Source organism: Ambystoma mexicanum, chromosome 9 (genome assembly GCF_040938575.1).
Source record: "Ambystoma mexicanum isolate Mex_15411 chromosome 9, UKY_AmexF1_1, whole genome shotgun sequence".
Taxonomy (NCBI): Eukaryota; Metazoa; Chordata; class Amphibia; order Caudata; family Ambystomatidae; genus Ambystoma; species Ambystoma mexicanum.
This window is the reverse complement of record NC_090931.1, coordinates 109,050,627-109,077,789: the sequence shown is the minus strand read 5'-3', so window position 1 is coordinate 109,077,789 and position 27,163 is coordinate 109,050,627. Positions and strand designations below refer to the sequence as shown.

Sequence of the window (27,163 nt, the reverse complement as noted above, 5' to 3'; positions counted from 1 at the left end):
TCATGAAGTAAGTACTGTGACAAGGAAGAGTAGGACTAGGAGTAATGAAGATTACCGCTAAGTAATCAGAGCATTATCTTTATGTAGTAGGATACCACCATCTTTGTCACAGTAAAACTGTACACATCGGGTAGACCTACAACAAATTCACTGTTGCAACATGGTTGAGTAAGCTGCACAAATGGGCGGGGAACGTTTTGCAGCCCCTTGTCTGACTGGACTCGATTAACACATAAATACAAAGTGACACTCCTAATCCCCTATTATAAGATGCAGAACATCTGATAAAGCCCCCGCCCCCCACCCCCTTGCAAGCCTCCCAAGAGACCGAGCTAGTTGACACACCCGCCCCCTTTGTTTTTGCCTTGCACAGGTGCTTGGACTCCTGGGGAAGAGCTTTTCCTTTGTATTTTCCATGTGATTAATTTCAGAGAAATGGAGGAATAATGAAACTTTAATAGTTCTCTTGCTGGCAGTTAGACGCGCCTATCAATTATTTACTTATCGTTTTGCTACTTTGTGACTGTTATTACGCGCCATAACTCGCCCATGGTGTAGACATGGAGCGCTGCGATCTCCTTCTCTTGGCAACGCAGCGCTTCATCACTCTTGCCTTCTCCGGCTTGCTCATTACACAGCATGCCTTAATCCTTTATCCTCACCGTGTTTCAACTTTGCGTGTCCTATCTATCCGTTCCCGTTTCCATAGCAACTCCTCCGCCCACTGAATCAGAAACCACAGGCTGGAACCGTGAGTATGCAGGGGCGTTGTTTGCAGTGACTGTGGATGCAGCGTGCTGTTTGTTAAGTCACGTGGGGGTAGATTCTAAGAAGTGCAAATTGCACACGGGTGGCCGCCAATGTTAGCGCTTCCGTGCTGATGAGTTGCATGCATGCTATGTTTATCTTTCAGGAAAAAGAATGCAAACTGAAAGAGGAAAAAGAGGCCAATTCGCCTTATTCTTTCCGTTTATTCTCTGTGTCGTTTAAAAATGTAAATGCGGCCTGCAAATGACACCTCAGGGATTGCATCCACAACGGAATCCATTTGTTTTATGCAAGCGAGAAAATCCCCGCTCTCCCACTATGCCTGCAAAACGTGTAAAATCTAACGTTGCAGTATAACGAGGCGTAGCCTGCTTTATGCTTCGGCACTCCGCCTGCAAAACCTGTGTAAAATCTAACGTTGCATTGTAACAAGGTGTGACCTGCTTTATGCGTTCACCCCACCTGCAAAACCTGTGTAAAATCTAACGTTGCAGTGTAAGAAGGCGTAACCTGCTATATGCCTTGGCACCCCACCTGCAAAACCTGTGTAAAATCTAACGTTGCAGTGTAAGAAGGCGTAACCTGCTATGTGCCTTGGCACTCCACCTGCAAAACCTGTGTAAAATCTAACATTGAAGTGTAACGAACTGTAACCTGCTACATGCTTTGGCACCCCACCTGCAAAACCTGTGTAAAATCTAACGTTGCAGTGTAAGAAGGCGTAATCTGCTATATGCTTTGGGACCCCGCCTGAAAAACCTGTGTAAAATCTAACGTTGCAGGGTAACAAGGCGTAACCTTCTTTATGCCTTGGCACTCCACCTGCAAAACATGTTTAAAATCTAACGTTGCATTATAACAAGGCGTAACCTGCTTTGGCACTCTGCCTGCAAAACATGTGTGAAATCTAACGTTGCAGTGTAACGAGGCGTAACCTGCTATATGCTTTGGCACCCCACCTGCAAAACCTGTGTAAAATCTAACGTTGCAGTGTAAAAAGGCTTAACCTGCTTTATGCCTTGGCACCCCACCTGCAAAACCTGTATAAAATCTACTGTTGTGGTGTAACCTGGCAACCCCGCCTGCAAAACGTGTTTAAAATCTAATGTTGCAGTATAACGAGGCGTAACCTGCATTATGCCTTGGCACTCCGCCTGCAAAACATGTTTAAAATCTAACGTTGCATTATAACAAGGCGTAACCTGCTTTGGCACTCTGCCTGCAAAATGTGTGTAAAATCTAACGTTGGAGTGTAACGAGGCGTAACCTGCTATATGCTTTGGCACCGCACCTGCAAAACCTGTGTAAAATCTAACGTTGCAGTGTAAAAAGGCGTAACCTGCTTTGGCACTCTGCCTGCAAAATGTGTGTAAAATCTAACGTTGGAGTGTAACGAGGCGTAACCTTCTTTATGCCTTGGCACCCCACCTGCAAAACCTGTGTACAATCTAACGTTGCAGTGTAACAAGGCGTAACCTGCTTTATGCCTTGGCACCCCACCTGCAAAACCTGTATAAAATCTAGCGTTTCGGTGTAACCTGGCACCCCACCTGCAAAACCTGTGTACAATCTAACGTTGCAGTGTAACAAGGCGTAACCTGCTTTATGCCTTGGGACCCCGCCTTGCAAAACCTGTGTAAAATCTAACGTTGCAGTCTAAGAAGGCATAGCCTGCTTTATGCTTTGGGACCCCGCCTGAAAAACATGCGTAAAATCTAACTTTGCAGAGCAACGAGGCGTAACCTGCTTCACGCCTTGCTTTTATTTATATCTTGCTGCACCCCTTGCCGGTTATAAAAATGACCCGTTGTTGTGTTTGAGACAATTAATACACAACACGTATTTAGTTTTCTGTGGTTTTTAAACAGCAGATTGAACACAAACAAACTCATGGAGGCAGTTACAACTGTGCATGGACATGGATCTTGCTGTGTTTTCTACGAATGTGGTCTAAAAAACACAATTCTCATAATAGCTATTGTGACTTATTTTCCTAACGGTGGTTGAAACTTTCGACTATTTCAGTTTACCTTAAGTCAAGATTTAAATTGTATTTAATGGCACCAGAGATTGTTTGATAGTTACTGGATGTGTTTACAATTCAGTACGCATGATGTGCATTTTATTAAACATGGATTCCTACAGGGGTCTGAAACCAGTAAAGGTTTCCCGAGTGGCAAGGACCTGGAAGCATTAATGTTGTTAAAGAAAGCAGATGGTAGCAGCAAAGCAGTAGGCTGTTTAATGTTGCCCTGCACACATTCCATCTTTTACACCTCCCAGGTTATATGTGATTTCATCAGAAAGAATTTGTCGAATACAATTTCATCGAATTATTTTTCTTTTATACCATTTGGCTGCATATATATGCGGGGGAGACCCCACCGCCTCCACTTCCCCCACCTTAATTATTACCTTTACCACCCCCCACATACATTTGCAGCCGAATTCGGTTAAATAAAATCGAATTGCGATGAAACTTCCCTATGCCCACCTCCCATACTCGGCCACGAATAGTGTCCCGGAGTTGCTTCTGTGAAGCTCCGCATAAAGACAGAGCTTTGTTATTACTGAAAACAGAGTGGGGGGGCAGGGGGGGAATAACAGGATGGCGGATGTCCGAAACCTGCAGAACACATAGGGCCTAATTCACAGAAGCGTTTTATCATGGTGGCACACCTTTGGAAAACGCTCTGTGAATTAGGCCCCTTAGTCTACTTTTCAGAGAGCGTCCCGCCACCTGCTCAGCATGATTCTAGAATGTGAATCCCATGCAGAAGAATAAGGGGTCTTCTGGTTTAATGGCCACATGTTGAATGCATTGAAAAACAAGCATCTCTTAATGTTTCCGACCAGAAGCAGCTGCATCTCAACATGCTGCCTCAGAGTCTGATTGACAAGGAAGTACTTTTAGGAACCTTATTACTCATTATCAACTACCTACTGGAGAGGGAATATTCGATTCACAGAGAAGTTACTGCAGGTACATTCTTTGCAAGTCAACTCCATGATGTGTATTAGCATATGGAGATCGTTATGGGCCCCATTTCAGCCGATCAGAATGCAGTCACTAACTACTGATAATGGCTGCGTGCAGAACATTCTGGGCCTTATTTACAAAACGTTTTCCAATGGGATTGCCCCACGGTAAAATGTTTTTGTAAATCAGGCCCCACGTCTTCAAAAGCAGGCTGGGAAACAACAATGCCATTTCAGGCCAGATCTTTTCCAACAAGACACTTCCTCTCTGGGAATAGCTTTTTTTTAGCTGCAACCTCCTATTCATCAAAATAATAAGGACAAAGCTAAAACATTGGAAGATGCTTTCACTTTCTCATAGAGGCAACTACATGACTCCTAATTCATGCTCATGTTAGACCCACTCCAGTCCTTTGCAATTGGAATGCTCAGCTTATGAAGACAAACATTTAAAGCATACAAAATAAAACAGGTCATTTACTAAGTTGTCTATTTAGTTTAATAACTGTGAAAGTAACGTTTTTACGTCAACGTGAAAACGCTAAAAGATGTTATTCTATTACCATTATGTGCTAATAACCTTGTAGACCTCAGGAGGGCTCATTATCGCCTGGGATAATGACCCTTTCCCAACTCATGTCCCTCTGCGATAATGACCCCCCACTCGGGCCATAAGGCTATACAAATGGAATACAAATCTCTTTCAAATTCTATAACGTCGTCTTCCCAAAATATTGCTAAATCATTGAAAAGATCCATATTTTCAACTGCAGTACCTGGAAGCAAGAAACACTATTCTCTCTGTAAACATCCGTACACACTGACTTCGTTCCATCCTGAGAATAAACGCAAGGGGGGGGTCATTGTCTAAAACATGGCACTTGCATGCAGGGGGCCACGAGTGTTAGCACTTTCAGCTCTTGGGTCCCCTGCATGCTATGTGTAATGTTCAGACAGCAAGAAGTGGCAAATTCGCCTTATGCTTTTCTTTTACGATCCGTTTAGTTAAAGATGTAAATGATGCCGGCAAATAATGCTTTAAGATGGCATTTGCAATGGCGGTCAATGGAATCTGCATGCTTTTAGTAGGTGCTAAATGCATGCGAATCGTGTAGTAATCCATTCATCCGCCTGCATACTTTTGCAGGCGTACAATAAAGAGGTTTTGCAGGCAGAGCAGGAGTGACAAGTAGGAAACAGATTCCGAGTCCGGACTCCCACGTCGCCTACAGAAAATTTCTAAAATGACCTAGAGTGGTAAGGCAAGGAATAAACCACATGAAGCCTTGATTTACCTCTTCGGGCCATATTAAATGAACCCCAAGGAGATTTTGAATAAACCTTGTTACACCGTCGGCTGAAGAAATAAGAAACCTTTGTGCACTGAGTGGAAATGCATACATTGGAACGGAAACAATGTTTCAGAATAGGGCAACGTATTTAAAATGCCATTTTCTTCCAATGCCGGACCTGTCTTTGCATTTATCTATCCATACAATGATATTCTGTACTTGCACCTTGTTTCAACGATTACAATTTCTCTTGTCAAGGAAAAATGATCACAAATTTGTTTGCACCTAATTGCACCTTGTTTCAGGACACAAACTAAGAATTGACATCAGCTAAATACCTTGCCTTTTTCCTACCCATGTACCCACCCAACCTCGCTTCTGTTTGATTGCAATTATATGTTTGAATCAGTTTGTAATATTAAATGCTTTACTTACAATGTTTCAATCAGATTTGGTAACAACCAGTGCATCATGTCCTAACTTCCTGCTCTTCCATGCTCCTGCTGAATTATTGTAACCGTTTTGAATATGTTTGTGTTTTCAGACCAACACCATTTCCACTTGTGTCATGTTTACGTAGCAAATTTACACATTTAATTTTTGTTTCTTGTTTGCTCAGTTTGTAACGTTGTTGTTGATTTTCCTACCCATTGTTTACCTCCGTTTTTTGATTTTTTTTTGTATTTTTCATGTGACTTCCTCCACTTTCCTTTCAACCAATCATGTGCTTGCGTATCATGTGACTTTGTCATGTGGCTTGCATGGTGCTGCTGATGTCGTCCACGCTGATGAGCAGAAGGTAAAATTCTTTGTTCTGAATGGGCATATAGATTTAGGGTCCCTAGAATCCAACAAATTCCCTAAACTAAACATGATTGCGTTATGAACATTTCCAGAACATACACAGTTTTAACAATTTCTTGTGAAGACCTGACTCCTCTGTTTGCATGCACAGTTTAGAAATTCAGACTTTCTCCCTCTCAATTGGAAAGTTATTTTAAACGTTTTATTTACAGCTCAATCATTTGCTTCAATTCAATGTTAATATTGGCCCTATTTCGAAGGTTCAGAAGCTTGCTAGTATTCACGTGTGATCAAAGTGCACCTCCTCCGCAGTTTGTATCTGGATTTGATGATGCTTTTGCCAGGATGCCATCATGTCTTAACGACATGCAGATATCACCCAGAATGGGCTCATGAAAAGCGTCACTCTCCAGATCCCACCATTAAATTGGTGTGGAATGTGTTCACCATTCTAGTCTGTTTCAGTCTTTGGAGCATAGGTGCCTACAAGGCGAGTAGAGATCACGGACAGGTCCACCCCTCGCTCAAACCCACTAAAGACTACTGCGATTATACTTTTTCCTTCTACACATTTTCTTAATACCATATAATTCCAAACTGTAGGTAAACTTAATTTTCGTATTTAGTACATAATAGTTGCATTTTAGTTTGAATGGTCGTTAAGTTAAAATGTCTCTCACAAAAACGTAATCTGCAAGATGGATCGATTGTTTAGAATAATGAGACCGTCTACCTGCAAATACTTCACTGTGGTAAATTGTACATACCCATGAGTACCTACCAAATATTTGCTACACACAGTAATATATCTGTTGCAGCATGTAGACTCATCAACAATTTGTCAGGCGACAGTTCATGGCATATAACCATGTAGCCTCGGCCGCAGACCTCAATGCAAGATAGAAGCAAATGACTGACCCTTCCAAGCTTAAAAGAAAAAAACAAAGTGGCAACACAATTTAACAAATTAACATGCGAGGCAATAGTCACATTTTGGATTAGTCTGATCTTAATATTCGAACTTCTGTTGGTATCCCCTTTTAACACATCAACAAAAGGACAACCCATTGCCTTATTTCAAAAACATTCTTAGAGGTCTTGTGAAACATTTTATTAAATTTGGACTGTACAAATGATGTAGATCTTATTTGTGGACTCACTAGCACAGAAGCATTTGGGTTCGGTTGGGCCATGAAACAAAACTAACACTAGTAAATCTTGTAACACTGCTATGTGCATGCAAGTAAACTTAGCCTTAAGCCTTCTCCTCTGAAACAAAAGCTGGTTTGGGCGACATCCAGAAGGTTACAAGAATTGATTGTTTTGTTCTGCACGTTTGTCTTTTGCTGTTGCATGTTAGATTTTCCTCTTGCGTGTTCCACCTTGTGTATTTTTCACATGTGTGGAGCTGATTGGGCAACAGTTGCATGATCTGTGTGTTGTGTGTGTGTGTTTCTTGGGTAGTTTCGTCTTACTTAACTATTTATTCCCATTTGCACAGCAAAGCGTGTACTGCACAATTCATTGCAGAAGTAAAGATTCCGTAGTCAAAAGGGTTGTGCAAATATCCAGGGAATGCCTTCTTGAGGGTTGTACTATACGAAATAGGAACTTTGGGGAGTCATTCCATCTTGAACAGACTCATGGATCACTGGGTCCCGTAGTGATCACTGGGTCCCGTAGTCAGAATTTGGAATACTTTACAGATGAGGGGTAAACGCCATTCATATTACTCTAATATCCTTTGACCATAAGTATTCCACAGAGATTAGTAGTCTACATTGCTAATTGATGAGTCCTGCAATTAGAAAATGTATATCTAATGTTCTACTCTAATGCTCTTGACATCTTAAGCGCTGAAGGAGAGCAGACATCACATACTTTTAAAGTTTAATAATTGATTAGGATATAGATAACAATCATTGCTTTGCCGTCATTGCTGATGGATTTTACAAACCTATGTCTCTTGGAAATCAAATTATAGAAATCGGCATTCGTTTCTGAGCATCAGCCTTTGCTTAGGGTGAAGAATCTGTGACAATCGAGTCATTTCCAATTCTTCGGTATTGACTAATATTTGTGCTGGGTATCTCTCGGGTTTTAAGAGTTTCAACCCAAGGGTTGTTTGTGATTTCGCAGAGTGCAAGAGGGAGTGCAATAGCAATGTTCACTGATACAGAGCAAACTGTGTCAGGCGCCGGACATCATAACAGCAGCACTCTGAATGATTGTGTTCGAAACCACTTTACTCATCTGCTCTCTCGCCTATCTGGACTCAGTGAGAGAGAGAGAGTTGGTCCACGCCCTTATCTCATCTTCCCCCCATCTTTTAGGAGAGAGCGGAATCAGAGGGATTCATTTTTGTATGCATTGTAAAATTGTATCCCTTGGTTACACAATGGTTGCTACCGCTGTAACCTCAAAAAATCCTATCTGCCAATCAGAGCAAGTCTAATGGCCCCCACTTGGCTCCTGAGTGGGTCATAGAAAGGGTCAAGGCGCATAAAGAAACAACCTTTGGACGCCAATGAACAAAATAGCATGGCTGAGCAATGGACAAAAATGAAACATGAAAGCATAATTTTTAAATCCCTTTCCTGTATTTGCTTTGGATTAGAAAGTTTGTTTTGCAAAAACCTCTTTGGAGGATGACTATATTTTCCAGGATGAGACTCATATTGGCATCTCCTCAAGCCCCTCTGTGATCAAAATTCATGCGCCTGGGGATGCAAGCGCTGAATCTGATCCCTCCTTTCCAGGGCTTAGGTCAGCTTTCTCCATCACTTCTCCTCTTTTAGGCGCATTGCACTTTGATGTTCACAGTGTAATGTCTTTTCTTTGGAGGCTAGTTCAATCATGTAATATTTCAGTGCTATTATTTGCTAAGGAAATAATGTGGATGAATTAATCTTTGTGGCAAATGAAGCCATCACATCTTAATATTGACTTCTGGAGCTGTATGATCAATTCATTGAGAGTCTCTTTCTCTTTAACATCTATACAGGATCCCTCAGTACAACCTCTGGGACCTCTGTCATTCGTTCTATTATCATAGTGATACATGTCTTTCTCTAATACCAATGTGCTTTACCAGAGGCCCTGTAACTGCTTTGCTCCTTGTCCAAGGAATCTTCTTCTTGTGTACGTTTTGTCTGCAATATTACATTTGAAAAGTAGTTCTGGGGCATATCTGTCACATGGGAAACCTGGGCATCTGCTCTCAGATTAAGGCATATCCTCACTTTCTCAGATTAAGGCATATCCTCACTTTCTCAGATTAAGGTATATCCTCACTTTCTCAGATTAAGGCATTGCCTCACTTTACTAGTCTGTATCATCATTTCAGTGTGCTTCATTCATCCTGGTTGAATATCAAATGCCCTATATGTGGGGTTTCCGTCAAACCAGCTTATACAGTGATAGGAATCTCAGAACACAGGTGTATATCTAATTTTTGGGTTGAACCTTAAATTGAGAAACCCTGTATGTAACACCTCTCCTGTTTCCCGTTGTTGGCATCCTGATAGGACACATTTATACTAAATATTTTCTGTTTCATTAACAGATGCCTTGGAGAAACATTATCTCTGTGTGCCTAATTACCCCTTCCTTCTGATGTTTTTACCAGCTTTCTCTGTACCTTCATGATTTCTACAAACAAGGAGCAAAGGCTTGCAGTTCATGCTTCTCCTATGCAATTGCTTCCCACTTAGGATCCTCTCCTTCGTAATATCCTGGAATTGCACAGAGCTTTCAATATATTTGGGTTTGCTCGATCTGAGTCCCAGGATCGCCTCTGTAAATCCAAGTGTTGCCACTCATAGCTCAACGCAACCAAGATCACAGTTAATTCTCAAATCCAATTAAATGGACGAATTGGGATCACACCCTAAATTCACACCAGAAGTTATCCTTTTTAATCATTGCATTGTCCTACTGATTTTCTTTCCCAGCAGAGGACATTGGTGCTTCTCTTTATTTTAAGATATTAAGGAAATGCTTGAATTGAAGATATGGAATATTTGAATAACTACCAACAATGAGAAATTTTGCAGAGCAGAATCTAGGGTACTACCCCTGACCTCTTTGTGTGTTTTTCTCCGCTTGGCAAATCCACATCTGTTTGATGGGTTGCATCTTTTATGCATACTTGTACTCTGTAATTTACTCCCCAAGATTTGGTGCTCTAGTGAAGACAGTGTTCCAGACATGGACTCTTGTATCTTCGGCATTCTTCTCTAAGCTTTGGTCCCATTTTATGACTCACACTGTCGTGCTGCCTTTGTTTTTAATGTCTCCAGAGGGATGTGCAGATGCTTTCAGAGAGCAACGGGCAATTGTCGAGCAGGCGTTGTGCTTATAGTCCGCATTTCATATCCCGTTTCCCGGTTGAGGTTTTGTGCCTTGCATGAGTAATTTCCCAGTTATTATTTATTTAGAGTATTTTAAGAAGTTGTTAGATAAAACATGTTTCAATAGTAATGTGTTCTGATAAAGGGGGTCTTGGTTGAATAATCATTATTAGTGTTGTATTTGTTTGACGTGTTCTGATTGTTAGTCAAATGGTGACGCGTGTTGGCATGCTTACAAATCTCTGCTCTTAGCCAATGCAGTAAAGGTCATATTTATTTCAGTCGAGTTTAGGATTTCCAATCTTTTTATGCAAAAAACGTTACAGCAACGAATTCTGTGTAAATGGGAGTATGTCAATTGCATGTGCAGCTGCAAACAGGTTCATTTGCTCCTTACGTTGCGGGCAGATGAATGTTAGAGCATGATAACATCTTCATCCATTTCTTTCATTAACTCCAAGCCCGACTACCCAACCCCACACCGCCTCCTCCACCCCTCAAACCTTTTTATTTCTTCCACTCTTTCTCTCTTTAAAAGGAATGATGATTCAAGCGGACTAATAATTTCCTTACTAAACCTCTTTCTTCTCAGATGAAAGCATCACTAACTCGTCTTACCTTTGCAGCCTTGGTACTACTTGCATATGTATATCTCTGCAGACCAAATGGAAATTAACTTGTTGATGTGCCGGCATGCACTAATACACCTGAGTGGCGTGTGGGGGGAGCACCCTCCACAATAACTGTACTTTTGCTCTCCGACCTGCTCCGCTCAATTTCATGTGTTTCATGGGCGCCGCAAAGATATGTTGAATTGTAAGCAAGCACACGGGAAGTGCCTTGCAAAACCTACACACGACTGATAAATCCACTCCTGCATAGCAATTGGAGGATTTAAGGCCCTATGTACATACGTGCATACAAATAGATGGGTGTAGATATAAAAACGTTTACATATGTAGATGCACTTTTCTAGTTTACCTCTACCATGTGTTTGAACCCAATTTCTTTGTTGAAATTAAATGAATCACTTTATTTACTGTGAAGAGAGCATTGGGACGAGCTAAATAGCTTTTAACATGTGTTTTTGTTGTTCGCCCTTAACTTGACACACACATTTGCATTTGAATTGTTTCAGTCATGTTAGGAGAAATCTTATGTTGCTTTTCCTAACTCCTTAAAATAGGGTGAGAATAGCACTATGCACAGAAACAGACTTTCAAAGCAATGGGCTTGTTGATTGTAGTGGGGGTTAAACACCCCCCCATTGAGTTGAAGAGACAGGGCCTGCCAATAGGTCTGATAGCAAAGTTACTAGACCTTCACATTAATAGCCACACTTTGCACTTGTTATTAGTGAGCCTTAATCCGACTGTTGAGTTGGTAAACATTTGGGTTCCAACAAGATGCCAAACCAGAATAAATGAGCAGTGCCAATTTACTTTTCCTAGGCTCGACAATTGGTATTTAGTGTTTGGATGGACTTTAGCCAAATTGATCTGTGAAAGTTAATCATGCACCTGACACCCAGATCCCTGGTTCTGCCTGATGTGTGTGTGCTTCTCCACTCAGTGCTGGCAGTTGCTCACAAATGGTCATACAAAGGGGTGTATAAGGTCGGTGGTGGTGAGCCATGCGGTTCAGCCGGTTGTCTCCTTTGTTCCTGGAGGGACCGCCCAGGTTGCTCAAGTCCGCTTACAAAACACTTCAAGTTTTCTATGTGTGCCAAATGCAAGTAAATAAAATCAGGCTTGTATTGTGTTATGAAGAACTATAAAGCCAACTTTGCCAATCTAAACCCACTGTGGATTTAGAGTTTCCCCTCAAATTGCTTTTAAAACAGAGGGTGCTTCACCAAAATTAATTGGAGCCGTGGAGGTTTTCACCCTTGATATCTGTCAGCTTTCTTTCTAAAGAGCATGTGAGATGCTGCGGCTCTGCTGGGGGATCCACTCACAGTGTTGTTGATTCTGCATCAGTTTCTGCTGGGCCATCAGTTCTGGAGATAGGGCTCCCCCTATCAGAACTAACTCACACTGTCCAAAGCCCATGACCGTCAGGGTTCCAAAGATGGTGTGAAGGTAATCAAGGGAGGAGCCACGAGTGTGGACAAACCCATCGGCAGTACTGGGGAGTGCACCAAGCCGCATAAACATGGACACAGAGCTTTTGTCGCCGAGTAACCCTTGGACGACAGCGTTCTCTTTGGTGGGGTCTTCATCCCTGAGTGTTGATGCCATGGGTTAGGACGGCCAGGTTTTGCACACCGAAACATTGCTCCAGGTGGTATCAGTCCAGTTGTCCTCACCAGCTATCACACAGATGCGGTTCTATCCAATTGTTTCGAAGCCTATATTTTACAGGTTTCCTGAGCAATTGTGGACACCCCCCCCTGATGTCACCCCTTCCTTCTAGACCCATTCTCGTGGCAATTCAGTTCTCTTCTCCACGAAATTCATGCAAATCATGTCTACTCCTCCCATGATGCAGTTCTTTCCAGACATAGTAAAGAAGGTGATGAGCTTAAAACAAATGTGTCTGTGATTGCTAAAATACAGACATTCGCAGTTTGTGTGCTCATAAGTTTGATTTTAAGCACACACACACACAAGGGAGTTAAAGACACAGCAGCTGCCTCGCCTCCTTCCGTGTGCACTGATGTACCACACACATGCAAATGTGGAAAAATGCACACTGACACCCTTACCTTGCTCCCTGGATACCAGTGTAGGTAAATCAAGGACAAATCTTATATTAAGGTAGAAAGTTTGTCAATAAAGGTGTGATTGTTTTCAATAGTGTGGAACACAGGACATAAAAGGCTACTACTTTAAGGGCGTTGCCCTCGACTGGGGAAATGTTATTGCCATTATGGAGAGCCATTATATCAGGATACTGTATGAAGTGAACAACTGTGTAAACCACCTCCCATATCCATTTATACCTTGCCGGTCGGTGTTTGCAGCTGTCATCAGGCTTGGCCTTGAGCATCCTGCATGCAATAGCCGACCAACCTGATCATGTGCACTCTTAGCATAGATCGAGCAAACCCCTTTCCAAAACAGTGTGAAACAAGTGTTCTGCTCTAGCTCCAAACACTCAAAACACAAGTTAATAAGCCCTTATTCTGTACTCATTAAGAGTATTTTTGTTTTTATAGCAGTCATTTATCTTTTACGACAAAACACCCCACTGATTTTTAACAAGAATCCCACCTGCCTTCTCTTGCAGCAGACAATTCAGTGATGCTGAAACAGGTGCACGCGCGGGCATTTTAGTTCAGTAATAGTTGCGCATTTGCATCTGAACCATTTGACTGAACTTTAGATGCAGCAGCTCTGTTCCGGACCCAGGTGGGCTGGTGGACCAATTGACTACATGACTCTTCATATAGATATGTATGTCATTAAGAGGAACCAGTGGATGAAGTCAGCCCTTGGTCTATGTGTTCTGTGTATTCATTTTGTAAGGTCCCTAGTTCAAAGGATCTTCTAGAGAGAGGGTGCTGTTAAAGCAGTACGAGCCCAAACCTTTAGGAATCGGACCACTTGGACTGGTGTGATAGCTGGAGTGAGATTATTTCAACAGCGGGCATTCAAATTGCTGGAATGAGAAGGAACAAGTTACCTATCTGTAACTCCTGTTCTCCAGCATGGGTCTGGCATAGATTCACATGCAAACCCTCCCTCCTTCCTCTCTGTGGCTCTTCTTGGTTCATACTGCCACTTTGTGTGCTACCAAATCTGAAGATGGCCTCCAGGGGTGGAGCTTAGGGAGTGGACTGTCATTGGATGGGGACAGTATGATCCAAAGGACAGTGATTGGTTTAGAGGAGAAATACAGTTGCCAGACCCATGCTGGAGAACAGGAGTTACAGGGAGGTAACTTGTTCCATCCCGTGTGAAATAATCTTCTCAATCATTAATAGACTCAGATCACGCAAAATTTTTCTGGTCATTGAAGATCATCAGCAATACATTATTTTTTATCGAGAATCTTCCATAATCATCCTCTTCAAGATTTCAAAGGGGGATCTCCTAGATAATTACCTCTAACTTCAAATGCAGTCCCAGATCTCTTGCAAGAGGAATACCACTGCTCCTATGCCATTAGCATGAAATTAATAATTAAACCCTTTTCCAGCCCATTCAAAGCCGATGAGTCAATACCTGATACTGGCTCAAAAGTGACCCTGGTCTACACCTTGGTGACAGTTGTTAAAGAGGACGGACTGAGAGGAAACTCTATTACCATGCATCTCTAAAGAAGGATTGCCCAGAGAGTTTCTCAGGTCCTTACTGACAAGTGACAGTATTTCCATAAATTGATTAAAGAGTTAAAAGGATCTAAGTTACTAACAAAGAATAATCCCTTTTTTAAGGCAGTCCTGACAGTCTTTTTGGCAAAGGCAGGTGGACGGGCAATTCCTGAGTTTTACACCTACAGTAGCACTGAAAATACCCTGCCACCTTTTCCAGACGTACTGAATTCTGACATTGTTAGCAGCTTGAATTAATATGATGTTAGGGCTTTGCCGCTATCAGGTCAAACTGAAAAGTGAGAATTGTGGACTTGATTGGTTTCTTAGAACTGTTTGAAATGAAAGCATTAACCATCATTGACATGATTATTACAGGGGAACCCAGTGCTCCAAAGCTGGATGGACAGATGGGAGAGGACGGAAACTCCATAAAAGTGAACCTAATCAAGCAAGATGATGGAGGATCCCCAATCAGGCACTATCTGGTTACCTACCGAGCAGTAAGTATTGCAGAACTATGTCTCACTCATGGATTTCCCTCAACATGAAGTTGGACTGTGTTTTGTTAATGGAAATAGACCTGACTGGATTGCTCTGTTGTTACACTTTTACAGTATGGCCACATTTTTGTAAAAAGCAATGTTATTTCCAATTTTGAATTTTAAAGTATCCCATTTTCATTTCTGACAACCATTTTAACAGGCCTCCTTCTCAGTTCCAAACGTATTTGAATATCACATGTGTTCAAGAATAGACTGCAGAGCTGAGTTGTTATAACAATGACCAAGTGTGCTGTCTTTGCAGTGTCCCCTTAGTTAACCAACAAACGTCCAGGATCACAGAATGGTGTTCTTATTCGGTTTTGGTCCCTTCTATGCAATGATTTTTTTCTTTACTCATATGAAAATTTCATTATGGAGAAATGGGATTTTTTTAACAATTTGGTTACCTCAGTGGCCGATGCTTGTGCCCGGTTTCATGGCTCATAGTCGTCCTGGATGAAGACAGGTTTTTATGTTATATAAATATATGTTTTAGTTTAAAACAGGGATGTACTGCAATTAAGTACTATCATTGGTTAAAAGAGTATCTATTTTAGCAACTAATTCGATATCTATCCAGAGATAGAAAACTGATGCTCCCTTCATCTATCTAATGCACACTGCATTCTGCGATTCTCTTCTCAGAGAAATGGCAGCTCCTGAAGGTTTGCATGAGCAGCACTTGGTGAGGTCGAAAGTGGCCTCATTTGGCTCCAACAGACATGTTTTTCTAGAGTTGGGGGCTGCAGCCTGTGGCTCTCCAGATGTTTTAGACTATGGCTCTCAGAATCTCTCGCCACTGACTATGATGACATGGGCTGATCGAAATTGTAGTCCAGAAGATCGAGACAGCTAAAGGTTGTATACCACTGCCCCAGAGGAAGTCTTACGTGTGCTACTATGCACATGTGCCCTGCAAACATTACTCCATGGATACCTTCTGCAGTGAAGATATGTGCAGTTTGGGGAGCCATTGCTGCCTAACATTTTTGACTAAGGGCATCTCTTGGTGACGTCGGTCAATGACCCAGTGGTGAAGGTGCTTATAAATCTTCCGCAATTATGGATAAAACGGGGTAGAGCATAGGCGTAAGAACACGATTTCCAGCGCTGTTCCTTTCATGGCTCACATGTTTACTGAATATACCCTCTTTGAGGGGGCTGGGGGTTCTGCTCTGTGAGACAGAAATTACAGCATTGTTCCCAGTTTATTCATATTTGCCAACATCATTATGTATGAGGCCTACATAAAAGCCATTAGAATTTATTTTATCCTAATGTCCACCAGTCCTCTTGACCTATCGCCACCTGTCTCCTCACACCCCAGATTCTTAGCACACGTGTCAGTCTAGGGATTGCCCTTTCTGAGCTCTGCTCAAGAGTTTGTTCGTGACATTACATTTTGAAAATCGTTCAGCTGGCCTGTTTTCTAGTATGCGGATTGAATTTTACTATGTCAAGGAAAGGGACAACACCTCTCAGAATGTCTGAAAAAGAAAGGGAAAAGTATTTTCAAGCCATGCAACAAGTACAGACAGACAAACAATTGATAAGTGGAGCCTGATGAGGTTGGTCGCTGTACACTGCCTCTACCCGGACTACAGTACCCCTGAGTGTGAGATCTACCAGGTCATCTCTGTAGCATTGTGCATAGAGTGTTCAATGCATCTAGCAGTTTGCAGTTAAGGCCGACACCAGCACACCCAATGCTGTCACTCCCTGTCAAATGCATCGGCACTCTGGTCTTTTACGCAAGTGCATCACTACCAAAGCCTTTGATGCCATGACCCACTCATACATCATCGTAACTCTAGAGAACTGCGACGTGAGGCCCTCAGATGTCAAAGACTGTCACTGCAAGTCCATTAAGGTCAGTTCTTTCGGTGCTACACCTACTAAAATCAGTACTACCAATGTCAGTTCAAACAGCCTAAATGCTTCTAGCACCAGCCAATGGAAAACAGATGGCTTTGCTCAGCGTCATCATGAACTTGAACACCAAAGCGTAAGAAAAAGATGCCACCCAAGCAGGGAAGGGTTCATTTGAAAGATGGAGAAGTTATCAAATGAAAAGGCCATATTGAGAAGGAAAGGAAAAAATAAACCAAAGAATTGGAAAAGGAAACAATCAAAATGCAAAGAAAAAGAATTATGCAGAAAAAGAGAAGAATACATCTAAGGATAACAGCCCAATGACAACTGAGCAGAACATTGCATACATGAAGGTGATTATAGCATAGTACGAGGAATCAGTCCGTCCTAAGTTCATTCGGAGGATGCTGATAATTCCTTCTTACTCTTACGTCCCGTCCCCTTTCCTCCATACTAGAAGGGGCGTCCCTCACTAGGGACGGGAGACAGATCCTTTTCTCACCAGAAAAACCTTCTTCCCCTTTAAATTTAGAGGCGTGCGGGGCGTGGCCCTGGGGGCATTCCTTCCCCTGACTCTGCCCACCGGCGCCAGTTCCCTTTTCTGCGTCAGCGGGAACGGGCCAATTTTACAGACAACTCCACCAGCATGTACTATATCAACAAGCAGGGGGATACCAGGCCCCCTCCACTGTGCAGCCTAGCGATCAGCATGTGAGAATGGGCCCTGGAGAACAACATATACCTGTCGGCTATCCACTTTCCGGGTGAGTCCAACCTGGAGGCGAACAGGCTCAGCAGACTAGGAGCAGACAATTACGAGTGGCAACTGATCGATCAGGTGCTACTGGAGATCTTGAGCAGATGGGGGCATCCTCAGGTGGGTCTCTTTGCCTCGTGAGACAACAAGAAGTGCCAGCAGTTTGCGTCCTGGCAGGGGCAGAGCCCCGGCTCCCTGGGCGACGCATTCCAGATACAGTACAACGGCATGACAGCATCCCTTGAAACACTTGTTTATAGGCGCGTTATAAATGCCATATCATATCCCACACCCCTAGTCCACAGAGTGATCTGCAAGATAAAGGAATCTTGTCACCTCAGCATCATTCTGATAGCTTATGGTTGCCGACGAGACTGTGGTTCTCTGAGCTTGTCAGCCTCTCTGACAGGCCTCCCATTCGGGGCAGGGTCATCCACCTCGCTCCACAGAAATTAGCCCTTGAAGCGTGGTTCCTGAGCAGGTCATGCTGAAACACCTGGGCCTATCACAGGCTAACCTAGAAATCATTAAGGGTACTAGGAGCACGGCTACTAGGAGCCAGTAAAGGAGTTAATGGACTATGTTCTGTCACTGGGCGGACTCTAAATAGATCGACCCCCTTAAGTGCACATTGGATGATATGCTCTCCTTCTCTGCACACCTTGCTCACTCAGGCATGCAGGTGGACAAATTTCGCACCTATATGGCAGATATAGGGGCCTACAGAAATTCAGAGGAGGAGTTCTTCTCTTCTTCCAACCCGGTGGTCAAGCGACATTTAGCAGGCCTCACCAGGCTCTTCCCGCCCATCAAAAACCACACCCTGTGTGGGACCTCAATGGAGTGTTCGGCACCTTGGCGCACAAAACGTTTGAGCTAATGGCGTTCCGCGGACTTCAGGCTGATCACCATTAAAACAGCTCTGTTGGTAGGCCTCAACTCTGTTCGCAGAGTCAGCGAGTTCCAGGCACTGGTGGCTTCAGAACCCTATACTACTTTTCACAAGGATAAGGTGGTCCTGAGAACACACCCTGCATTCCTAGCTAAGGTAGCCTCCGCTTTCCAGCTAAACAAGGAGATAGTCTTACCTATGTTTTTCGGCGACCCTAAAGACGAGGCTCAGAGGGTCTTGCACTGTCTTGATGTCAGACGCGCTCTGAAATTCTGTCTGGACAGGACCAAGGGCTTACGCAAGTCGGGCGCTCTGTTTGTCACCTTTGGGGGGTCAAGGCCCGGTTATCTGGCATCCAAAGTCTCCATAGCAAGGTAGATGGTTTCGGCCATCAAGGAGGCCTATGAGGAACAGCACAAACCGCTTCCAGCTAACATGCATTCCCACGCTGTCAGAGCCAAGGCCATGGCCATCGCATTCCAGTGGCAGGTACCGTGGCAGGTCATCAGCAGGGCGCCCACCTGTGACTCCCCTTCAGCCTTTCTGTAAGGACTACAGTTTGGACGCCGGCTCTAAAGTCAGAGGCGGCTTTCGTACAGGATGTTCTAAGGAATCTGTTTTCTTAAGGAGGGCCTCCTCTCCACCCTCGGGCTATATTCAGTTGTAATCGCCCATGCAGTATGGAGGAAAGGGGACGGGACGTAAGAGTAATTAATAGTTACTCACCGTAGTGACTATCGTACTCTTAGTCGATAGTCCCATATCCTCCATACGTCCCACCATCCTCCCCCCTAATACTGGTGTTATTAGGCAATGTTAAATATTGTCGACGCGTCAATGGGGACTGAGGAGTGACACCAGTGGGCGGAGTCAGGGGAGCACATGCTCCCAGGGCCGCGCCTCTAAATTTATTGGGGGCACAGGTTTTATTTTGGTGAAAAAGGTTCCGTCTCCTGTCCCTCGCGAGGGTCGCCTATGCAGCATGAGGAAAGGGGACTATGGACTAAGAGTATGTTAGTCACTACAGTAAGTAACTATTCATTTTCAAAAGGATGAAAAAGAGTATGCAGGCACTTATCCATTTATAATGCAAGAAATGGGCCACACAGAAGATTGTGACGAAGACAGGTAGGGGCCAGACAAAGGTCAGGAGGAGCAACTCAAGGGTCCTGCTCCTTTTCGAGATGTTATTTGGGTGTCCTATATTCCTTCCAACTATGTCCCAATATCAAAAGACCTAGAGGATGCTATTTTGAAGATCCATTAATGTTCATTGCAGTCATGCAAAGGGTCACTGAAGCCTTGTGTTAGGCTTTGTAAACTGTCATGTATTGAAGATCGTATTACCATGTACTGGAGATATAATTCACCTGCTGCCACATATGGCTAGAACCCCTAATGTAGGTAATAGGTAAAACGGAAGACACTTTGGGTGGAAGAGTCCTTGTAATAGAGCAAGGCCCCTGCTTCTAAGGGGAACATGTGTAGTATGATAACCTCAATTACTGTGTATTCTCTGGGGAATCCCTTGCTTGTCCCGTCTCCCCGCCTCCAGTCCCCAAGCTTACCTAATCTGAAATGGAGGATGACCTAGCTTCATTGGGACCTGCATCTTCCCAGGCCATTAACTTGATTTGCCAATAAAACCTGCACCAGGGGGAAACCACACACAGACAATGGGGATGAATCCAATTTGTGGCATGGAAAAGTGGGGTCATGCAAACCCACATTGCTTGACAGTCTTTTCAAAGTGCTATTGTGTCTTATGTCTTAATGCAATCCGCTTAATTCTATTAGGCAGACTAAATATAAGGGGTCTACTTCAATGGATGGCATTCTCCCACAGATTCCTCATGTTGATAGATAGCCATCCAGTGTCAGTTGCTCGGAATTCTTTCGACGGGGGGCGTAGTGCTTCTCGATATCATCAATGACTCCTTCATATACGGTCACGCAACCCCTCGACAACAGACGTGACGTAAATCTCTGTATTAAAGGAATGCACTGCTCCCCTTACCTCAGCACCTTTTTCTCGTGTACTCAGCATGCTATTCGGAATATGCTTGTGAAAGTCGATTCAAACTAATTTGATAGAGCCTCAGCCTGTCTGGGCCTACACTGTCTGTGTTTAAACATTGCAAGGACTGCAACTCTAAATTGTCACTCACGGATCCACACACTATCTGTATGTGGTGTATTTGAGTTGGTTGTGATACAGAGCGATGTGGTTCTTTTCTGGTGATGAAATCAAAGGCAGTAAAGACACACATGGCAAAACTGGCGCTCAGCAGACCGCCGCCAAAATCCCTGCAAAGTCACTTCCAAGTTCCTTGCACCACAATATCGGAAGGCCTACACCCGAGAAACATTGGGAGAGACGTCACCACAAGAAGTCCAAGAAACGTTGCACTTGCGTAGTGAATCTCACCACTCACACAAGTTAAACAGCAGATACGATTCCGATTCATTGTATGAAAGGGATACGTTGTACCCAGGGGAGGAGTGGGAGGACTTCAAAAAGAAAATGTTAAGTCTTTGAAAAGGACTTAGCTAGTACGGCTTCTGCCTCAATACTGCCGGTGGATCCGGCGCTGACCGCGCCCATATCGTCAGCCACAAACGCAGCTAAGAGAGGTCGAATGCCTTTGAGCGAGACCCCAAAGGAGAAACCTACTCCTGTGCAAATACCGTCGGCAGCCCCCTCTGGCCAAGAAGCCTCGCAAGATTGAACCTTTGTACCGGATACCAGATCCATGTCTTCAACTCAATACAGTCAATCTTTTACAAAAATGGTGACCTGATACTTGTTGGGCTGGTTGAGGGCCTCAACAATGCCAGTGGCTTGGATACATCTCCTGATGTAGAATTCTAGCAGTTAAACCCGTAAGCGCACCTGAACGCCCAATACCACAAGGCAATCGAGAAGGTTGTCGTAGCATTTGGCATGGCGCTCCCACGAAGCTGGTATCGCAGTACGACCAATCTGACAGAGGGCCCTTTGCTGTTCTTTGCTACTATAGCGGACCCAGTCATGGTCCTGTGGCCACACCCGGCAACACTCGGGCACGACACTGGCAGTCGGCACAGAGCTCCCAACCATGAATGCCTATTGTGCCTTTGCTAAATTCTCTCCATGGGGCACCATTTCAGAAGCATCTGATCAGCTACTAGAGGGAGAGGTCAAGAATGGCTTCTTGGAGATCTTTGCTGATGCAAAGGAAATGGCCTGGAAGCCCTCCAAGCAGGTTTGGGTGCAGTGGACTGCAAAGGTCACGCCATGGGCACCTACATGGTCCTGCGCAGGTGTGCTTATCTGAGGAGCTGAGGGGTTTTCCCCGAACGTTCAATCGAAACTGCTGGACTTTGCCTTCGCCCCCAAGCTGATGAGTCACTCGAAAAGTTCAAGGACTCTAATCTTACAGCGAAGTCCCTACGATTAGCAGCGCAGCAGCAGCCTTCACAGAAGAATTTTGTCTTTGGTTCCAAAGGGCGAGGTTACAGGAGATACTCCACCTTTCCCAGAAGGGTGCCAGCGCCCCAGCCCAAACAGGGACAACTTATGTTCCCACAGCCAGGTGGAGATAGAGGAGGGTCGAGATAGTCGATAATTGCCGCATCACCGACAGCGCCTCAGACACTTCTTTTATGTCCCCCCATGCTACCCCAGTCGGAGGGAGAGTCTCTTGATTTTTGGGCAAATGACAAGAAATTGCTTCCGAAGCCTGGGTCCTTCAGCTGATCCAGTGGGGTTACTGCCTCCCGTTTATGAAGAGACCGTTGGACAGGCTCCCACCGACTGCTGGAACGAGACTTCCTTCTTTTGAAGGGAGCCATAGAGGAAGTGCCATCTGAGGAAATAGGGTCAGGTGGTACCCTCGATATTGCCTGGTCCCCAAAAAAGGGGGAGGGCACTTTCCCATTCTGGACCTCAGGCATTTGAACACATTCTTGACGAAGGACAAATTCAGAATGTTGATGTTGAGGGAAACTCTCCAAGCTCTGGCTGGTGTTGCTGGACTTTCAGGACGCCTATTTTCACGTGCCTAGCCACAGGAAGTATAGGCGGTTCCTAAGGTTTGTCATCAGGGATGCACATTACCAATTCAAAGTGTTCCCTTTTGGCTTGATCTCTGCTCCAGGGTCTTTACCATGTTGATGGCAGTAGTTGCAGCCCGTCGCAGGAGAGCCGTCGTCTTTGTGTTTCCATATTCGGATAATTGGCTGATCCGATCTGGTCGTCGGAACAGGCTTCGAAGCACCTCGAGGTCACCTATTCACTACTGCACGACTTGGGTTTCTCCTTGAATTTAAAGAAATGATGGACTACACCAGCGCAAAGGTTCTAGTTCATCAGAGAGGTCTTGGATACCCTGGAAGGGAAGGCTTTTCCTCACATGGAGAAAGTCACCAACAAGGCACTCATAGTCGTACTCTCTATCTGCGTTCTTGTGCCTACTGGGCTTCATGGCATCCTGCATTTTTCTGGTGCCGCAGGCGAGCTTCCCGATATGATCCCTTCAGTGGCTTCTCAGGAGCCTCTGGTCGCAGTACTTCGGCAAGATGTTGTATGTCCTCCTAATGTTGAGGTCTGTGGCGAATGACATGACTTGGTCGAGCGACAGGACAAATATGTTGGCAGGAGAACCTTTCTAGGCGCCATGGCCAGAGGAGCACGTTGTCATGTACGCCTCACGGAAGGGTTGGGGAGCATATTTCAGCACCTAGATGCCCTTGGGCGATAACGCTTTACAAATATAAATACATGTATACATATATTGTGGCTCTCGCCAAATTAGCGGCCATTGGTCCCAGAAGGAGAAAGGATACCACATTAATCTGCCAGAGCTGCCAGCAGTCAGACTAGCGTTGTCGGCGTTTGCGCCTTCTATGCAGGGGAAATATGTCCTAGTTTTAACAACAACACTGTGACCATGTACTATGTCAACAAGCAGGAAGGCGTGAGATCACTGCCCCTGTTCATGCAGGCTATGTAGCTATTGTTCTTGATGTTAGAGAACAACGTCTCAGCCTCTGGAACTCATTTGGCAGGGGTGGGCAATGGGTTGGCAGACGCTCTGAGCAGGCAGAGCTTGGTCTCCTACAAGTGGAAACTATGCCCAGAGCTCATTTCAGAGATCTTCACGCGGTGGGGCACCCCATCGGTGGACCTGTTTGTGACAAAGGACAACACAGAATGCAAGCAGTTCTGTTTGAGGACATATGCCCCCCAGGAGGCATTGGGTGGGGGACACATTAGCTCACATCCAGATCCAATCATACATAGAAGCTAACTCCATACTAGGCAAAAGACAATCCGGCTTCCGTGTCGGGCATGGAACAGAATCCGCCTTAATAGACCTAAAAAATCAAATCTCACAGATCATGGACAAAGGCAAACCTGCCTTGCTCCTCCTCCTCGATCTATCAGCTGCTTTTGACCTGGTAGATCACCAAACACTCACCACCCATCTCACCCATGCAGCCCATTTCTCTAATCAAGCAGCATCCTGGATCACTTCCTTCCTTGAAGGAAGAGCCATGAAGGTCTACTCCGACACAGCTAACGCAGATCCTACCACTATAAACTGCGGTGTCCCCCAAGGATCTTGTACAGCCCCCACCCTCTATAACCTCTTCACAAAATCCCTCTTTGACCTACTTGACTCCATGGGTGTTGCATATACAAACTATGCAGACGACACTCAAGTACTTTTACCCCTATCTGGACTCTATCACCAAGACGCCACAGCCCTTCACAACATCTATGCCACTATCCAAACTTGGATGGCAATCAATGGCCTCTGTCGTAACAGGGAGAAGACTGAAATTCTCATCCTGGGCCGGACAAACACATTATCGAAACTAAGCCCCCAATACAACAACTTCAATATAGACAACTCAACCATCTCCGTATCATCTTCTGTCAAGACTCTAGGTGTTCACATTGATGCAAATCTATCGATAAACAAACAAGTCAGCGCCATAGCCTCTGCATCAGCGGTCAGCACCAAACTCATCAAAACCATTAAACCCTACTTATCAACCCCCAACCGCTTGGCCATAGCTAGAGCAACTATAGGAGCCAAACTCGATTATTACAACGCCCTTCTAGCTGGCACCTCCGCCAAAAACATTCACAGACTGCAAACCACACAAAACAATGCCCTCAGAGCCGCCATGAGCATCCCTAGAAGAGACCATATATCCCACGCCAGACGTGAAGCACGGTGGCTCCAGGTCAAAGACTGTATTACTCTGAAAATCCTCACCATCACTCACAGGTGCATCAACAAAACCGCTCCAGCATACCTATCTGAAGCAATATCAAGGACCACATCCACTCGCCCCACCAGAGCTCAGTACACCAACCAGCTACACATACCACGCATAAAGAGAGCCACAGCGGGAGGTCTAGGCTTCTCCTATATTGCACCAAAACTCTGGAACTCACTCCCTGCCACCCTTAGAGCTGAAACTTCCATCTCAAGGCCACTCTCCTCAACTAGCAAGTGGAGGACTGCCTCCTCTACTTCTGCCATGTATATTGTAATATAACACAAATGTAATATAACTGTATTGTAACCTGTATATATATTGCTAATGACTAAGTAACTAAGCTTTGTACTGTAACAAGTGCCACAATGTCCTCGGGCTGTTGTGCGCTATATAAATACGAATAAAACAAAACAAACAAATTAGTGGTGGATTTGGTCTTCGGCCTCCATTATGGTCATCCCTTGAGTTCTCAGGAGGTTGCAGAGATGTAGGGCTCCCCTGATGCTTATCGCCCTGGACTGACTGAGCTCTCCTGCAACTAGCGTATGTCCACATCTCCTGCTTCCTCGAAGGCCGGACCTCTTGACAAAGTCGGAGGCATGTGCTTCACCCAAACCCAGCCACCCTCAACCTGCATGCTTCACTCTTAAGATGCTGAGGTACGGGGACTGGGACTTCAACAAAGAGATGCTGAAGGTTTTGGTGGCTGCACTTTGACCGTCCACTAGGTCTCTTTACGCGAGTAGATGGAGAAAGTCCATGGCTTGGTGTGAAGGGACTAGATCCCATGTTGTGTCACAACTCCTCAGTGATGGAGTTTGTGTTGGCCATAGCCAAATCAGGCCTGCCAGTGGGCATGGTTAAAGAATATCTATTGGATTTTTCTTGCTTTAAAAGGAGACCAGAACAAGGTTCTTTCTTTATCATCCGAGAGACGGGACTGTTTTTAAAGGGGCTGGTTCATTTCGCCGTTTGTGGCCCCTGATTGGAATTTCAGCTTGATTCTCATCTTCCTGATGACGGCTCAGTTTGAGCCTTTGCGTTCAACTCCCACCCGACTCGTTACATTGAAGACAGCTTTTCTGGTGGAAGTCACGTCTGCGAGAAGGGTCAGTGAATTGCGGGCACTCTCTGTAAAACCCCTTTCCTGAAGTTTTCTTTAAAGAGAAGGTATCCCTAACATTGTGCCTGACGTTCTTGCCAAAGGTGGTATCAGAATTCCATCTGGGTCGGAGAATTGATTGTCCAGCATTTTACCCTCCACCCTATCCTTCTAAGGAAGAGGACAGGCTCCACGGGTTAGATCTGAAGAGGGCGCTGAGTTTTTAACTGGCTAGAACAAGCTCTTTCATGAAGGATGGCCAGTCATTTATTGCGTTTTCACACGTTGGGGCAAGCAGTTACTAAGCAAACTATCTCTTGCTGGATAGTGTTTTGCATTTCTTAATGTTACCAGAATCCAGGTAAAGATGTTCCAGCAGGGCTTGGGGCCCAATTTACCGGAGGGGTCGCAGCCTCCTCGGCTCTTCAGAAGGCAGTACCGGCTAGAGACATTTGTGCTACATCGTCTTCTCTGCACACATTTACGAAGCATTACATCGAGGAGTCAAATCTACTTAAATGTCCGCTATCCTTCTCCAGCATTGTTTTCTTGTATAAATCTTTACACGACCCGTCCTTTATCCACGAAGTTTGTCTTTTATTTTTAATCTCACATAGTTCAAGTTTGAGGGGTGGAGTTAGGTGGTCAGCAGCACCAGTGGCATTTGGGATGAAACAAGATCATATAAAGGAGCCTTAATGTAGGGCTAATAAATAATTATGTTAACATACAGGTTTTGCTATGGGAAGTTTGTTTTGAAATTTCTTTACACTTCAATGTATGGAAATATTCAGTATGGTGTGCAATTTCCGTGAGGAGAGGACACTTTCTTGCTGCTTGCTGCATTTTGATAACGTGCGCTGGGAGTTCTAAGAACTCGCGCATTTCGTTTTTCCCAACTGGCCACCTCGCTCGCTTCCAGGAGGAGGCGGAGCTCTGTGCCTGTCACGTGACCTACCCAGGCCCACAAAACAGCTCAGCACAGCCGAGCGGCGTGTGCAATTTCCGTGAGGAGAGGACACTTTCTTGCTGCTTGCTGCATTTTGATAACGTGCGCTGGGAGTTCTAAGAACTCGCGCATTTCGTTTTTCCCAACTGGCCAGCTTGCTCGCTTCCAGGAGGAGGCGGAGCTCTGTGCCTGTCACGTGACTGCTCACGTGACCTACCCAGGCCCACAAAACAGCTCAGCACAGCCGAGCGGCGTGTGCAATTTCCGTGAGGAGAGGACACTTTCTTGCTGCTTGCTGCATTTTGATAACGTGCGCT

General features: G+C 44.6%; 1 protein-coding gene across 5 annotated transcripts in view; it reads left to right on the top strand.

The window, feature by feature from the left end:
- The window catches only part of NCAM1 (neural cell adhesion molecule 1), a 948,636-nt gene that overhangs the window by 845,499 nt on the left and 75,974 nt on the right, over positions 1-27,163 (top strand). For all 5 annotated transcript variants that reach the window (XM_069614259.1, XM_069614261.1, XM_069614260.1 and 2 more), the window contains one exon: positions 14,832-14,956. In XM_069614259.1, the coding sequence (XP_069470360.1) occupies positions 14,832-14,956 (125 nt within the window). The remainder of the gene's footprint in view (positions 1-14,831; positions 14,957-27,163) is intronic.